The sequence below is a fragment of the Canis aureus genome, chromosome 3 (assembly GCF_053574225.1).
Source record: "Canis aureus isolate CA01 chromosome 3, VMU_Caureus_v.1.0, whole genome shotgun sequence".
Lineage (NCBI taxonomy): Eukaryota > Metazoa > Chordata > Mammalia > Carnivora > Canidae > Canis > Canis aureus.
In genome coordinates, this window is record NC_135613.1 from 38861194 (window position 1) to 38878891 (window position 17698).

The following is a 17698-nucleotide window of genomic DNA, read 5'->3' on the forward strand; positions in this document are numbered from 1 at the left end:
TGTACCAATTTTCATCACATTTATTTACAGCTGAGGGTTAAGAGACAGCTAAATAAGTAAATATGAATAAATATATACTATGCTTTGGGTTAAGAGCTGTAAAGAAAAAGGACAGTTGCAGTGGATGAACAAGTTAGAGTGATTGATGAATGAGTGAAGGCACAGTGACCTCAGCCCCCAACCCTAAACCCCAGTTTCATCTCATCTTTTTGTAAATAATTATCGCTGTTATTTTAATTATCACATCTGCTATCATTTCTTGAGTATCCATTACCTTCCAAGCCCTGTGTTGATATCTTCATATTCGTTATATCAAATTCTCACAATAACCTTGCCAGTTAGGCCTCCTTTATCACTTATTCCAGATGAAAAAGTAAGGCTCGAGGAAGATAATTAACTTGTTCAGAGAGCTAATAAGTACAAGAAATGAAATGTGAATCAAAGTTGGGTTGATAGAACCTTTGCATTGAGCGAAAGGGAAAAAAAATTCGAAAGATTATTTCCAGAGAACCAACAGGGGTCCCTGTTTGAGAACACCGCATCATTCTTTGTGGCAAAAGCTCAGATGTCTCATAGGTGAGAGGGGAAAGAAAGTGAAAAATCTTTGCTGTAGAGAGAGGGAAAAGGAGAAAGATAGTATTCTTGAATTGCCATCTTATCAGCCGAGCAATAATAAACCATCACCATGGCAACAGGAACTCTAATTAATGACAGATGTTGAGTTACTTTAAAAACCACACCAGCCGAATACCGAGCTGGTGCTGTAAACTTCTCTCTCCTGCCACAGCTGGGCTAATCTTGTTGGAGGGACCCGCCTTTCAAGGGTGGAGCAAACTCTGGACTTGGCATCAGAAGACTTGCATCTGAGCCCCAAGTCTACCCTTTGTGAGCCATTTTTGCCGTGAACAATAAGTTTGTCAAAAGTGAGAGGTGGCTATCATTAATATCATCATTATTATTATACTAGTAGTAGCTCTCTGTGATTCAATTTTAAAATCTATAAAGTGATCGCATTTGTCTGAAGCATGGTCAGGAGATTTTAAAACAATGAAGGCTATAGAAGTGCTTAGGAAACATAAAATAACTCACAAAGATAAAGTATTGTTAACACCAGGAGGCAGCCTGATGTCGTAGGAAGAGCTTGTCTTGGAATCAGACAGACGTGGCTGATTATGGACTGCTTCACTTCAGAACAGTCACTGAAATGCACAGCGTGTCAGTCTCTTAATAAGATTTCTTAGCATAGATTTGCAAATTGGTCTACCCATCCTATAAAATGCAAGTCTTCCTTAACCTCTCTGCACTTGAGTTTCTCCCTCTGGAAAACAGAGATGATGCTAGCACCTCTCTTATGAGCTTGTTGTGAGGATTAAATACATTAATACGGGAAGTACCTGTACTTAGAGCAAAGCTTGGCACAGACCATGTACCATAAAACTGAAGTGTAGTGGTGGTGGTAGTCATGGTGATGGTGGTCATGGTGGTGGTGATGATGATGGAAGAGAAAGGGAGGAAGAGCAGTCGTAGTGATATATGTGCACAGAAGTGTGAGAGCTCTGACGTGGGGCACAGATGAGGGCATTCTGGTCATTGTCAAAATACTTTTGGTCAGTTCCTGGACTGGTCAGCTCATTCATAGGTCTAGTTTTCTCAAAGGTTCTATTGTCTGCATTGCCTTTTGGTCCAGCCCAATATATTATGTCTCTCCTGATTCCAGCTGCATAGTTTAAGTGGGGGAAGGAGAACCAGGACAAAGAATTGACAGAAACCATCAGAAAAATTTGCTTGGAGCTCAAGTTCTCTATAGGCCAGAGCTTTCCAAAGAGTGGTCTTTGGTGTATTAAAAGGTATTCCTGGAGAGAATTCATTTGGAAAATGCTGTGTTCAAGTTAGCTAGGTATCTTTATAGCAGGTCTCATAAGGCTTTACCATGGAAACATGCATTGTCAATTTCCTGGGATGGGGAGGCATATAGAGCATAGTCTTTCCCAACTTACTTGACCAAAGAATTATCTTTGGAGCTGATGTTTCTAGGACCAATCGGGAATGCTGCCATAAACCCATGGTCCAAAGCATCAAGCATGCCACAAGCAATACCGGAAAGCAGATTCGAAAAATCCTGCCAGTGTTCCCATCAGTAACTGTGTGCATTTAACAAAAGAAGAGTGCACCGGTGCCGAATTTGGCAGCAACTACATGAAAGATGGTAGAGAAGCAACAATAAGTACAACCCGCATAGTCCCCACTCTCTCGGGCTCTTCTGGGCCTCCTGGATAAGGGGGAGGTTGCCTGGCAATTTGAATACAGTGTGGCAAGTGAGCAGATGCAGGGCACAAAGTGCCATGGGACCAGAGGCAGGGGCTTCTTATCCAATGTGGCGGGTCAAGGAAAAGTTCCCTTCCCAGAGGAAATTGCTACTAAGCTGAGATCTAAAGAAACGACTAGAGCTGCAGAACACATTTTCAGGACACTTTCCCATGCGTTGCCATCTTATATCCTGAGAGCAATCCTCCTGGTGAGATAGGATGAGAAAGGTAAAAAAAAGCTAAGCTGTGGCTCCTACCACAGGCCAGGTACTGTGCAAGGCACTTCCTACACATTCTGTGTTTGATCTTCTCCACAGTGAGCCGTGGCCTCAGTTTACCTATGAAAAGTTGAGGCTCTAGCTTCACAAAGCCACACGTGGTGAGTGCACAACTAGGACTTGAACTCAGACTCGGGTGATGCCAGAGCCGTCTCCCATTGCGTCTGTGGCCCATGGGTGCTGAGCCTGTCAAGCGGTTGGCCTGAGGCAGAGTTTTCAGCAAACCAAGAAACCTAGACAAGGAAGCAGAACATCTTCAAGGTTTTTCTTAAATGCTTTACATTATCCTGAGTACTCTTCCCAATCATTTGGTATAGAAAGATCTCTGTTTTTTTTTTTTTTTTTTTTTTTTTTTTTTTTTTTTTTAGTTACCTGGTATGAGAATACTTTTTTGAGTTCTTACTTGGCAAAATAAAAGCTTGCATTTACTGTATGTCGCCTCCAAAGTAATTTTGGAAATGTTAGTGTCCCTGAAATTTGAAAAATCTTAGAAATACGCTCCATTTTATAGAACCCACCCGTTCTATAAAATGTGTTCTATAAAATTGTGTTGAACCAGCACATTACTTTGAGAGTGTTGATTCAAACTTGAATGGGTTACTAAACTCTGTAGCTCAATGTCCAGCAGCCATAACTAGAGATAAAGTAGGATAATGTGGCATCGCCCAGATGCACATACCCCACCAGTGGCACCCAAGGTGACTTTAGCTGACATGTGGACTCTCTTTTTCTGATAGTTACATATTTATTTTAATGTATATTAGGAAAAAAATACAACCAACATCATACTTGGGTTCTCATGGGCATTAGTGCTTAGAAGATAGCAATTTTAAACAAAGAGAAAAAGGGATTTATTCAGAATTTAGAAAAAAATATTCTACATAATAAATACTACAGGTAGTACTTGGATGTGGAAACAATTATGAAGATGGTGTGTGAATTGCCAAAATTGTAAAGTAGTAAGGTAGTATGTATGGAAGTACCTCATGCAGAGAAGACCCCAGTAAATGCTTCCTTCCTTTTTGACTCATGCGGCTAGCAAGTCAGAGTCCCAATTGAACCTCATAGCCTCAGACTCTCAGTCCAGTGCTCCTTCCAGGACACCTTTAACTCTTTTGTTTCCTGTCAGCCTACTTCATCCTGCATCCTTCCTCCTTGCTTTTAGCCCTTGGGGAAAATGCAATAAGTAGGTATTTCCTTTTTTTTTTTAATAATAAATTTATTTTTTTATTGGTGTTCAATTTGCCAACATACAGACTAACACCTAGTGCTCATCCCGTCAAGTGCCCCCCTCAGTGCCTGTCACCCACTCACCCCCACCCCCCGCCCTCCTCCCCTTCCACCACCCCTAGTTCGTTTCCCAGAGTTAGGAGTCTTCATGTTCTGTCTCCCTTTCTGATATTTCCTACCCATTTCTTCTCCCTTCCCTTATATTCCTTTTCACTATTATTTATTTTCCCCAAATAAATGAGAACATATAATGTTTGTCCTTCTCTGATTGACTTACTTCACTCAGCATAATACCCTCCAGTTCCATCCACGTTGAAGCAAATGGTGGGTATTTGTCATTTCTAATGGCTGAGTAGGTATTTCAGAAGCGAATAGTGGCTTGCAAAAATGTTCTGAAGAGTGTCAATAATAAATGAAGTATACTGAAGAGGTAAACCGCGTTTGCATTTGGAAAAACAGGAATCAGAATCTGAGAATTGAAAGGGCCCTCAGAGATCATCTCACCCACTCCCCCCTTTTATGAATGAGGAAGTTGGAACGCAGAGAGGGGAAGTGCTTTATTCAGAGTCTTAGCTGGTTGAACCAAAATGAGAATTCATATAAAACATGCAGATATAAAATTTTATAACTTAAAAAAAAAAATAAAAAGACCCGTTTCCTCCAGACTTCCTGCTTTCCAGAAAAGTGGCAGGGATGTAGCATTAAAGGACTTTTACTTACACAAATCTGAAACTTCAGAAGGTCATGCTTCATACTGTGCCAGGCAAGAGAACGTTGTAAATGATCACTGGAGAAGGTGTTCCTGAAGATATTCTTTTGTTTGTTTGTTTTTTCACTGTGGTAAGATACACATCACATGGAACTTGTCACTTTTAAGTGGACAGCTCAGGAGCGTTAAGTATTATTCACATCATTGGGCAACCAGTTTCCAGAACTCTTTTCATCTTGCAAAACTTAAACTCTGTACCCAGTAAACAACAACTACCCCCTCCTCCCAGCACCCAGCCCCTGGCCACCACCATTCTACTTTCAGTCTCTATGAATATGGTGACTCTAGGAACCTCAAATAAAATATGGTATTTGCCGTTTTGTGACTAGCTCATTTCACTCAGCATCAAGTTCTCAATGTTCATCCATGTGGTAGGGTGGATCAGAATTCTGTTTTACCCTGGTTGTATTTTTAAGCCTTTCCTCTGTGGTCCTGGATTGTACCCGTCATTGCCACAAAGACTTGGGCCATGCTCGACATGTCCATGCTTTCTGTCCAGTGAGGGACATAGATGGCTCAGTTGTGGGTGATAGCAGAGGGGAAAGGAGTCTCTAAAAGAACGTGGCCCCTCTTCTTCCATTGTGACAGGGAGGTCAGGGAGATTGCATGCTCTATTCCCACCCTCACCCCCAGTTTCTTTCACTGCCCCTGTCCTGAGGTCTTCCATCATCCACAGAGAAGCAGGGGCTGTAGGGGTTACAGGTTAAAAAAGTGGATTTCCAAGTAAAATGGCCTCAGGTTCCAGTCTCAACCTCTCTGCCTTACTAGATGTGGATCTGGGGTGATGAACCTCTCAGGGCCTCTATCAGGTCATCTGTAAAATGGACAGAATGATACCTGTATCAAAAAAGCTTGCTTGAGCAACCTGGGGTGGGGGCTCAGGGGTTTAGCACCGCCTTCAGCCCAGGGCGTGGTCCTGGAGACCCGAGATTGAGTCCCACGTCTGGCTCCCTGCATGGAGCCTGCTTCTCCTTCTGCCTGTGTCTCTACCTCTCTCTCTCTTGCTCTGTGTCTCATGAATAAATAATTAAAATCTTAAAAAAAAAAAAAAAAAAGCCTTGCTCTTTTTTTCTTTCTGAGTCATAAGATATTTTCTGGACTTCTCTAGTTTTAAAGTTAATCTCTCAAATTAAAAAATAATAGGATCCCTATTTGGCTCAGGTCATGATCCTGGGGTCCTGGGATAGAGTCCCACCTAGGGCTTCCTGCTGCCCCGGGAGGGTGCTTTTCCCTCTGCCTCTGCCTCTATTTCTCTCAGTCTCTCATGAAAAAATAACACAATCTTAAAATAATGGTAATAATAATAATGTGATCCATTTCACTTCATTTAAGGTTGTTTAGAGATGTAATGTGAAGTCATCTGACATTCTGGCCACTCTGAGATGTCTTGTTCCAGCCTGAGGATTTTAAGGAACCTCATGATATTGGAAAGGAGAAAATGCTCATAATTGTGCAGCTTTTCCATGTCAGATATATGTTTTTTCCACTGCACACACTGAGTAGAACTGTATTATGGTACTTGGCTCTTTGCAGTATTCCTATTATCTGTCCCCCTGGTCATTCTTAACTACCCCAGCCCTCCCCCCAACTCATACATCCTGATCAGTGCCCAATGCAATGCCCCTAGAACGGACAGATGCCACCCCCAGCATTAAAAAATAAAAGTGTTTCTTTAATGAATTGGGAACCAACATCTGCCTGCATTTATTTAGCCACCAACACATTCCCCATATCTTAAGATACTCTGTTCCCACTTCGATACCCCCATGGCCTCATGGTGAAAGGTACCATTCATCCGACCTCTCAACTCGGGCACAGAAGGAAGCCTGGCTGTAAAAACTGATTTCGGCTCCTCTCTGAAGTTGGCCATCTCTCTTTGCAGACCAGTTAGGAAATTTTTTTTTTTCTGCTTCTGACCCTCCCCTCCTTTCTTTTGATAAACAGGACAGCTGTCCCCAAAGGCATGAATCCATTACCTTTCACCAGTTGAGTTCATTTTCCATTGCATGTTTCTGTTTAAAGAGAAAGCCTTTTAAGAGGCTTGAGCATACATTGAGTGTGTGTACTTAATTTTTAATATGTGTGCGCACACCGCCAAGAGAACAGAGAAGCCTTAAATAACAATGAAACCGAATTGTACATGTTGCCTGTTTTATGTGGCACTGATTCCCAAATAGACTCTTAGCAGCCAGGTATTATTTAATACATCCCATTAATCAAGCTGCCAAATCTAAATGAAAACCATGTTTAAATATATTTAATAAGATTACAGCTTTTGGTTGAATATCAAACTAACATAACCGTATTCTTACCCCAGCCAACTCTCATTTGCTGTCTTATATTTTTACTCTGTGTGCTAGTTCTTTTGTTTTATCAAACCAATTTTGATTATAAAGCAATTTATACTACAAACTTCTAGCCTAGTGTGGGGTTCCACTGAGCCCTTAAATGTAAATGTTTTAGAGCAAGAAAACAACCCTGAGTTGGTTTTGGGTTTTTTGTCTTGTTTTGTTTTGTTTTGTTTTGTTTTGTTTTGTTTTGTTTTTTCTTGGCTGAAAAATGAGATGTCTCCTTGTGAGGTGAGCAGTTGAATTAAAAAGGAAATTAATAATTGTCTTAGAGATACTAAATTGTAGCTTCCGTAATAAATGTAGTCTGCCTTTGAGTTGTTATTGCTTTTAGCGTTTTGTACTAAAGGTACTCTTGATTTTTTTTTTTTCTTTTGACCAACTATTCAGGCTTCTGTTAGTTTTGTACTAGCGACATCTAGGGGCCATAGGGGACATGGAGTGGGCCGCTAAACTCTTCTTGGTACTCTAAAAAAGGAATTCCCCCCCCCCACACACACACCCTGTTCTTGGAGATACAATGACAAAATGCTTGTGGGTCTTGGGGTCCAATGAGAGAGAAGGCAAGGTCAGCCTGAGGAGGTAGGTGGCGAGCTCCATCCACCAGGCTTCCACTCTGGCGGCCGACCAGAAAGGGCTGTAACCAAGAACTGTTTTTATCAAGAACTAGCCAAACTTAAGAGAGTAATATCTTCTTTCCCAGCTGATTTTTTTAAGTTGTTAACAAATATCATTGGATTTGTGTAATGTGTTTAACTTTTGTTCTGGTCTTCAGCAGCCTGTGTGCTGTTTTTATCCTTGTAACGGGAATTTTCTGTAGTGATTTCATTGAAATGAAGATAGCTGGTGGTGCTTCCATTCCCTGTCTGGTGCTGATTTCTCACCTCTCGCCCATCTAAAAGGCCTTCTCTTTTCTTTCTTCACTGCTCTCTGTATTAGTCCTTAGGAAGTTCTGTTTCGACCTGTCAGCCAGTGTATCCTCTCCACGGATGATTCATGATTACCTCTTCCAGCTCCTCGAGCTCCTCCATGGTTATTCACGTTTACCTTGTCCTAAAGCCTTTGCATCTCGGGTTAATACAATCATAAATGTGTGTATTAAAAGCAGTAAGATCCCTTGATTAGGAACACTGATGAGTAAGTAATTCTTTTAAAACTGTTTTTGGTCTCTATTCGATTCAAAATTCAGGACATGTGTTTGTAGAAATTCTGTGCTTCATTTTATCTTTATTTTTTTTTAAGATTTTATTTATTTATTCATGAGAGACACAGGCAGAGGGAGAAGCAGGCTCCCTGCGGTGAGCCCAATGTTGGCCTCTATCCCAGGACCCCAGAATCACGACCTGCAGATGCTCAACCACTGAGCCACCCAGATGCCCCTCTGTGCTTCGTTTTAAAAAGAAACAGTAAATAGAGTGCATAGCAATACATAAAATTCTTATAAATAGATATTATCGGTATGTCATGTCTCTTTGTAGATGGTGATGATGATGATAGGCCACATTTATGGATGCTTTCTCTATGCCAAGTACTGTTCAGATCACTTTACATGAATTAACTCATTTAGTCACCACAAAAATATCATAGGGCAAGAACTAAAATTATCCCCATTTTACATATGTTCACAGAATGCTTGTGCACTCCCAAAAAGGAAACTTCAACAATGTCATGCCTGAGCCTGCCATGGTAGTGTGCAATTAAAGAGTTAATATGATTAATTCTTTCTTGAACTTTTAGAGTCACTTTGGTTCACTTTCCTTTGCCCCATTAAATGCCTTTCCCTTTGGGAGCATGTGCATCTTTTTCAGCCTTTGATACCTGTCTCTTCTTGTTCAGTCCCTCCTGCTATGTCTATTGAGAAAGCAATGTCAAAACAGAAAAGAGAAGAGAAGAAAGAAGGAGAGAGCGAGCAGTATCTGCCCTCAGAGAGCTTATATTCCAGTTGCAAGGAATCCAGAGGCAAGTAGTTGTAGCAACAGGTAATCACAACAAATATTATAATTTCAGGTCGCAAAAAATCCTCAGAAAGAAAATAAAGCAACCCAAAGGAACAAAGCAGCACAGGGAACTGAGCAAGAGGAGCATGAAGGACTGGCAGTGTGAGCAGTGGGAAAGGTCTTCCTGAGGAAGAGATGTTTGAGATGAGATGCAAGTGGCAGAGAGCACAGCAAGTGCAAAGGCCCTGAAGTGGGAACTAATTGAATGTGTCTGAGGAAAAGCAAAAAGACCTGGGAGGCTGGAGTGTGTTAAGTAAGAAGAATTCTGTGATGTGAATCTCTTCTCTGTCTTTCCTTCTCAGCTCTCTGGCACTCTTTTTTTTTTCCTCCTGCCTCAGATCCTTATTTCACTGAACTCAAAGAAATGGTCTGGAATGGCAAAATCCTGAGGTGTCATCTATGGGAGTAAGGGGACAGGGAAGTTCACAAGCAAAAGAATTGGACTGAGAAAGGTTACAGTCTGTGTGTCTTCCATGTAAACTCATATCCCACACATTTGTATTCTGTAAAATCAGATGAAGATGAACATACGACATAAGCAAAATCCAACTTTATTGGTAGAGTTAGTCATTCATGAGTCAGTTCTGCCACAGTCCAGGGCAGACCTTGGGTATAATACTTCTTACATGTATGGTGACTCTCCTTTGTGTGTTCACCACCTCCTGGTCCGCCACTCTTTGTGTGTCTTCTACTCAACTGGAAGCTAACTGAGGGCTGATGCTATTCATAATCACTCTTCAGTGCACTTTCTTTATTTTGTTCATTTATTCAACAAGTGGATCTTGAGTGCCATCTCCATGCCAGCCACTGTGCTAGGTCTGTCTTTGTTCACAAACACAATTCTGAACAAGAGAGACTTGGTCCTTGTGCTCAAGGTTCTTACAGTATTGCAGAGGAGAAATACGATGATATAGATAACTGTGATAGAATGTACTGTGTGCCAAAATAGGTGACAATAGGTGACACCCCTCCTCCAGCCTTGAGGAGTCAGGAAAAATATTCTGAAGGAATGACAGTTAAGACAGGCTTGGGAATGTTAACTAAACAAAGGTAGGTGTGTGTGTGTGTGTGTGTGTGTCTGTGACGGGCTGGAATAGGAAGATATGCAGAATTGTGGCTTTTGGGAACAAAGGAGTTATGAACCCTGAAATGAACTCAGTTGTGTATTGGGAAGAAAATGTGAATTTGAGTGAATGAGTGAATAAATTAATGCTTAATGCTTTTGTCTACATACATGGTATTAGGGGCAGCTCATGAGCTGGAAGCATAAGGCCAAAAGGCATTTTGTTAATTCACCTCCATAAATCACTATTCCAGATTTTTTCCATTATTTCCCCGTAGGCAAACTCTTATGAAGACCCACCTCATTATCAAAAGGTTGCTTGCCTAGCAGATTATTCAGTGATTTATTGGGATAGCAGGCTAAGCATTCGTCTTACTCTGGGGATGGCTTTATCAGTGGGATTGGAGGTATCCAAAACCCAATGGCCAACATTCCTGTCTTTCACGGCTTGGATGAAAACTATGGAATGGATGAATGAAACAAATCTTAACTTGAGGGCTGTGCATAGACGGGACAATGGTGTATTTTAGATGCCAGAGGCAGATTCCTAGGTTGGGGAGTAGGGATCTGGATTCCAGTCTTTGCTCTACCATTAACTTGTGGTGTGGCACTGAGCAAGTGTCATTTCTCTAACCTGTATAGTGGAGTACCAAGCAATGTCAGTGGTCCCTCCCAGCTCGGGAGTTCCATGTTCATTTTAGTTCTCTCTGCCAAGGATGGGGGGATGGTGGATGTGGGCCCTTCTAGGGCAGCAGCCCTGTCCTGAGCTGCTCATGCCTTCAGAAGCACGGGCATCTCCAGGCCCAGAGCACCCTGAGGAGCTGTCCTAACCCACTACATTCATGGGTAGGTTCTGGTTGTCCATTACCTATGACCTGCCAGGGCCATGAATGTCCACACTCCTGATGTCCTTCTCATTCCCCTAGTATCTGTTCTAAAGTGATCCGAGAGGTAGGCTTTTCCAGATGTAGCTTTCCCTTCAGGTCCACGTGGAGAGCCTCTGTTTGCCCATGCTCCCTCTCCTCTTCTTGCTCTAGAGTCAGACAGCAAGCTTCCAGACCCCAGCCCCTCTGCTGACCACCTGTGTGGCCTTCGTCAGCCCTCTTAATCTCTGTGCCTGTTTCTTTCATCAAGAAATGTGGAGAATATTTGTTTCTATTTAACAGGGTCAATTGTAACATTAATGAGATAATTGACATAAAACAGAACAGCACCTGGCACATCGCAAGGACAAAGTACGTTGCTGCCTTCATCCCTTACATATTTTCTGCCCCATTCTCAGGCAGGTAGTGGGGATATGAGGCTAATAGGACACTGTCTCTGCCTGGAGGTCCAGTCCAGTGCACTCTGAGAACGGAGTGCCTCATGGGGGGCAGACACCTTACCTGGATTACCTCATTGAATTCCCACGATGACCCAGTGGGGGGATGCTTATTCTTCCCATTTCACACCCAAGGAAACTGCAGCCCAGAGAAGGCACATGACATTCCCAGCATCACGCTAACATTAGTAAATGGCAGCACTGGGAAAGGAGCTCAGTTCTCTTGGGCTCCAAATCCAGTGCTCTTTCCACCAGCCCACCCAGCTACCATGAGGCTGCCCTCACGTGGTTTATTTTGAAAAGAAAAGGAAGAAGCAGCACTAATGGGAGTGAACTTCATGGGAAAGCAAGCTCTCTGCTCAGGGCTCCATGTTTTGCTTTCAGAAGCAGTGGGAAGGCAAGGCTCCTGAGCCCAGCTCCCAGCAGCCCTTGCTTCAGCCCATCTGAAAAGGATCCGTCTTTAAAAGCAAGGAGCCAGAAAAAATAATTCATACTAAAAACAAACTCTGTCATGAGTCATTTGACTCTGCTTTCCCCTGAACACATAGTTTATGTCTTGGGCGAGCTAGGGCTGAGGGAACATCTGATATGTTTTAGGCCAGCAGAGACATTATTTAAGGAACTTCACATCCAATATGTGCCCGTCGGACCCCATGGTTTAAATCAAGGCTTGTGCTGACGGGGCCTGACAATTTGTTATTTTTGTTGCGGTCGTATTGGGGTGTGATTGTGTACAAGTTTTATCAAGATGACAAGAATCACTTTGGTCCATGATTCACAAGTTCTTGAGCGTGCACCAGCCTATGCAGTACTTACCCTGAGTGACTCTGTGCACAAAAGGAAGGGGTATGTGTGCACACATGTTCTGATGTGTGAGCACCTGGGAGCCGAGAGAGAGAATGAGGGAAAGGCAGCTTCCAAGGAAGCTGCCTCTCCATTTCCCTCAGCAGAGGAGGAAGCCTCAGCCCTGGGTCAGAGTCTTTCTCAGTCCTGGGCGAGCGTAACCCGGAGAACAAGGCAAGTGGCTCTCTGTGGCCACCCTGTTCTTTTGTAGGTATGTGAAAAATGACAGGAATAGACTTACATCATGAAAACTGGAGCAGTATAGATCTAGGGAGTAAAAGGCAAAAGGCACAAACCTGTCTTGCTCCTAGAGGTAATCACTGCTGTACATTGTCTATCTTTTCTTAACCTTTTTCATGCTTTCACAGATATATGTGTAGATAGATAGATAGATAGATAGATAGATAGATAGATGATAGATAGATATAGATAGATATAGATATAGATATTTTGGAGTCTGTTAGTGCACATTGAGCTGCCCTGTGTCTATTACATATGGAGTGTAATTCCAGAATCTGATATATTAAAAAATTATTGTCCTATTGATAGACACTTAAGTGGTTTCTAGTATGTAACTTTGGTAAATGGTGATACAAGGATCATCCTTAGTATGGGTCTCTATACAGAAGTATGAAAATCTCTCTTGGAGAGATATGAAAAAGTAGAATTACTACTGGAAGGATTGTGCATTTAAAATATTCTTAGCTGTGGCCCAAAATGTCCTCTGAAAAGACTATCCCTATTTGTATTCCTGCCAGCAGTGCCCCTGCGCCTTTGCCAACACTGGGTATTGTCAATCGTTTCACATTTTTGCCAGTTTCTTAGCAGAAAATGACTGTTCATAGTTGTTTGTCTTTGCTCTGTTACTAGTAAGAATGAACATTTTCTTTATATCCTTGATTTCTGTTTTCCATTAATGGCCTATTGATATCCTTTCTTCATTTTCCTATGGGGTTGTCTTTTTCTTACTGATTTGGAGTTGTTTATATGCTCTGTATATCCTTTGTCTGTCATACATACTGAGGGCTTTCTTATAATATGTCCCACACCATCTACTTCTGCTATGATGTCTTGTACAGGAGTTTTAAATTTTCATATACTTACATCTGCTATTCTCTGTCTTTATGACTTTGGGATTTCTTGGAAACGGTTCCTGTAAACTGTTTCTTCTCCTAAAACTATTTTTCAGAATGTTAACATTTTAGACCAGAACACACCAGGTTAGCAGAATGGTCTGTGGGTTTGTGCAGACATTCTTGGTAATTTCACCATTAATTATGAGAAAATTCTAAAACCATATGGATCTCAATCATAGGCAAATGAGAGGCAGCTGAGAGCATGTACCCTAAAGCTGTTTATGTGGGCCTTAGACCATATTCAGGATCCTTTACTTGCCACTTGATTTGGGGGCATCACTTTGTTGCTTTATGCCTTGGTTTATTTCTCTGTAAAATGGGGTGAATCAGAATTTCAAAGGTTATTATGAGGTTTAACAACTCCCACATTTCAGCATGTGGTCACAAGTCAATACATGTTTGTTTCTATCTTTCCTGACAAAAGGCCTTTTTTCCCCCCCTGGATATTTAAATATAACTGGTCATTTAAACTGTTCATTTCCATCTCTTCTGAGGATTTTGTAGCTGAATAGTAGAATCAGCTTGCTCAAGAGTCTAACTAAGGCAATTTCCTCATGATACATCTCAGTGGGCCTAAGAGAAACAAAACACCTACAACCATTGCTCAATGCTGGAAAATTCTCCAGGGTGGCCGACCCTTTTTAGAGCAGAGAGGCAGGGCTCTGGGGGACTGCTTCAATCTATGTGGGTGGAGAGTTCCTTCTTCCAGAGCTTTTGTAGTTCCTGGGTTCACTGAGCCTTTTACCCACGCAGAGATAATTCCCTCTGCCTCAGAACCGCCCCCCCCCCCCCACTTCCCCTCGCCTTGCCTGGCATCCTTCACTTCTCTTATCAACATAGTGCAAAAAGCTAGGCTGAGAGCTCAGACACTTGAGCTGGGCAGCGTGGCTTCAAATTCCAGCTCTGCCACTATTACTAATGAGTCCTGGGCAAGAGTTTCTTAATTTTTCTCTGCCTCAGACTTCCTATCTGTAAGATGGGAATTCTAGTATTACCTGCCTCATGGAGCTCTTACAAGAATTAATGTTTATAAAGCAGTTGGCCCATAAGTATAGAGCTCAAGGAGCTATGAAGAGAACATATTTGGTGTCTGAATCCCATCTCCTCCTTTCATAGCCAATTGACTCTGCATGACCTACTTATTCTAACCTCAGCTTTCTCATTAGTAAAATGGGTGTGAAAACATCTAATTCATGTGATTCCTGGGAAAGCCACACAGGATAGGAATAATGTCTGTAATGATAAATAGGTATTCAATCAGTGGTGGCTACTGTGGTGATGATTCCAGAGAAGGACAAGAGTGAGCATGCAGGGAGGCTGGTGATTATAAGAGAAGGTTCTAGAGTCAGATCCTGGGTTAGAATTCAGCCTCTACCATTCTTGGTCATGGGACCTTGGACTTAACTTCTCTGACATACAATTTCCTGATCTGTAAAACTGGATTGGTAATGGTGCCTATCTCTAGGCTTCTTGTAAGGGGGAAATGGTAATACATTGGGCACATAGAAAATGCTTAATAAAATGAGCAACTACTGATACTTGTGTCTCCTGTCCATCCGTGGGAGGATCCCTGCCTACAGACAGGGGTCCCAAAGGAGAAGAAATGGCAGTACAGCCCAGTCCACTCCGGTGCATCTGGAGATAGGAAAGAGGATCAAAGTCAGGAAACAGAAGCTTGGTTTCTAGGGAACAAGGCAAAATGATTAGGGCAGAGAGAAAAACACAATTAAGCATATCCATCGGGATCTATCTGCAGGAATGCATCTCATTTTAATTCTTAAAACAATCCTGTTGGGTAGGTACTATTATTTTCCTGTTTTTACCTGGGGAAAGTAAGGGTCAGAGAGGTTAAGTGATGCTGAAGGTCACACAACTAAAAATTGGAAGAACTGGAACTTGAGCCTACATCTGTTTGGTCCCAAATCCCTAGTGATAGGCTGTTAATATATGTCCTGCCTCTGTTGAGAATGACTCATAGGCCAAGTGAGAGGGAGGGGTGGAGGGGGGGGTGCCCCTGTTTCTCTGAGAGACCAGAGGAGGCAGAGGCAGGGGCAGTATAGGCCTGGAGCCAACAGACTGCATGTAAAAATTTGGAAATTTTGCCCTGAAAGACAAAAGAGTGTTTTCAGCTGAGGCCATTTCCAATGGTACCCTGTGTCCTAGGCCAAGGGTAAACCAAGACACAGTCATAAATAGTATCCCCCAGAATTCCCATCACAACAGCCCACTGTGCTCCTTCTGTTTGGAGGTGAGTGTTGAAACACCCCACGTGAACATGGCTAAATCTGTCACTGCTCATAAAGTCAAGTCACAGCCCAATCCAAGGACGCACATGTGCCTTGGGTGCAAAGAAAGACACAGGCATCATGAGATGTCTGCCATTGGGGAGCCCCAGCCGGCAGCCTTGCCTGAGCAATCAGCAGCAGCCCTGGCCTGGAGGCTGCCTTCAGAAAGCCACTGCTTCGAAGGGGCCCACCCTAGTTCCGCAGGCATGTCCCAGCGTGTTACAAAATATGTTTTTATAACTCTCCTTTCTCTATTAAAGCTGAAATATCTTTGAACAACTCATCTAATCTAATGCGTTTCAAAAACATTTGGTTCTAATGTGTTTAAAAGGGACATTTGGTTCCAGAGTGGGAGATGATGTTCCCAAGGTTATAGAGACACAACCTGAGACTGGATTCTGGGACTTTCTGATTCCTCATCCAAAACACGCCTAATGCTGCCCTCCTGAACATTTCCAGTGCAATAACAGGTCTGCTGCCCTCTCCAAAAGGCAGAGCAGGAATGTGGAAGAGATGGGAAGGAGGTTATGTTCGTACTCGATGCTTTCTACCCCAACCCTAGTTTCAGTACTTCTTCTCACCTGTCTAAATCAGTGTGCTCAGATCTTGTTCCTTGAGAAGCATTTTCCCAGATTTCCAGAGTTCTTTTCACTCACTTATGCAGTGAATATTGGGCCCCCTTGAACAGTGGGCACTCCCCTCTGCCTGGAGGGTGCCTGGGACATCATTCCTCATCTCTTAATTGGTCGCCTGCCACTTACTTAGATGCATAGCTACATTTTATCTGTAAGTTAGCATATGTGAAGTAGGTAGATACTAGTATTTCCTTTATAAAGTGAGAGGTTGAGATAAAAGCAAATCATCTGCTCAAAGCTACATAGCTGGAAAGTCAGAGTCAGGACTTGAACCTAGATTTGTCTGAAAATCCAAAGTATAAGCTTTCTCAGATTCATCCAGCTGGGGAAAGTGAGATTAATGCATGTGCGCATGTGCGCGCGTGCACACACACACACACACACACACACATACACACAGTACAAGCGTGCTTTCTTAGCTGTCAAGTGCTGCCCACCAGTGAAGGATGGTAAGAATGACGACTTGCCACCCAGTCTAGGCCAGAAAATGGGCCAGTGCCTAGCCCCTGGGGAAATGGGCCTTCCACAAGAAAATCTGGAAATCACAGCCATTGCCCAGAGTCTCCTCATGAGTGAGAGGAAGGGAGGGGACTATTTAGGGACAAGGGTCTTTGGGTAATCCAGTGGTCCTCAGATGTCATTGGCAGCTACTGCAGGCAGAACGTGTAGGATCCACTGCAAAATGAAAATGTGAGGCTATGGCCAGGGACAGGGAAGTCTCCCCTTCCCACAGGCCTGCTGCCTCAGCTGGTGGCTGGCAGGTGACCCCCAGGGTGTTGCGCTTTCCCAGTTACCCACCCAATACCCCGTGGCAGTGGAGGTGGCAGGCAGAGCCACCGCCTTGCCCCACCTTGAAATGCCACGGGCTCAATACCTGGCCTGGCTCTCCCCACACCTGTGCTTGCCCCCCACACACACCCCTCACCTCGTGCAGGGTCAGCAGTGGGGGGCAGAGGGTAGGTTGCAGACAGCCAAGATCCAGCTCTTTGAAAGGAAAGGCAGCAGAGGGCCCCTGTCCCACACTCCAGTGTCCCCTCAGCCTTCACGGGCAAAGCACAAATCCATAAATAAAATTATTAAAAATTTCAAGATGGTGATTACAGATCACTAAGCCCCAAACTGGGGCTCTTCCTGACCTGGGGCCCTGGGTGACAAGACAGTGGACACACCTGTGAAACTAGCCCTCGCTGCAGGCTTTAACAAAGTTTCACTAGCCAATGGGAATTGAAAAAAGAAGAGCAGTGTATTGAGTTTTTAACAAAGTTAAATGTAGACAATTTAAGTGTTTTCCCTCTACTCCGAGGTCATGATAACTGTTTTTTTTTTTTTTTGGATGTTAAAAATCTCCTATTCATTATATTATTCATTCTGCCATAATGGTCAGAGTAAATGTTGAGTAGTTGGGGTTTTTTACGTTTTATTTCCAAGGTCCTTATGTGGCAAAATAAAAAGCTGGTTTCCAAAGGGTTTGGTGATCTTGTTGGTCC

The 17698-nt window shown here is 42.9% G+C and overlaps 1 protein-coding gene and 1 long non-coding RNA gene across 28 annotated transcripts in view; one reads left to right on the forward strand and one right to left on the reverse strand.

The window, feature by feature from the left end:
* Positions 1–17698, forward strand: part of FGGY (FGGY carbohydrate kinase domain containing) — a 413890-nt gene that overhangs the window by 353183 nt on the left and 43009 nt on the right. Inside the window, exon 15 of one of the 27 annotated variants that reach the window (XM_077891985.1) lies at positions 8939–9181. The exons of the other annotated variants lie outside the window; for them this stretch is intronic. Within the exon in view, the coding sequence (XP_077748111.1) occupies positions 8939–9034 (96 nt within the window). The 3' untranslated portion in view covers positions 9035–9181. Of the gene's footprint in view, positions 1–8938; positions 9182–17698 lie in introns of those variants that run through there. 27 annotated transcript variants of the gene reach the window in all.
* LOC144310694 (uncharacterized) overlaps positions 37–17698 on the reverse strand; it is a 40622-nt gene continuing 22960 nt past the window's right edge. The window contains exons 2-3 of the long non-coding RNA XR_013376359.1: positions 4535–4649; positions 37–2817 (exon numbers count right to left, since the gene is read on the reverse strand). This is a non-coding gene — a long non-coding RNA (uncharacterized LOC144310694). The remainder of the gene's footprint in view (positions 2818–4534; positions 4650–17698) is intronic.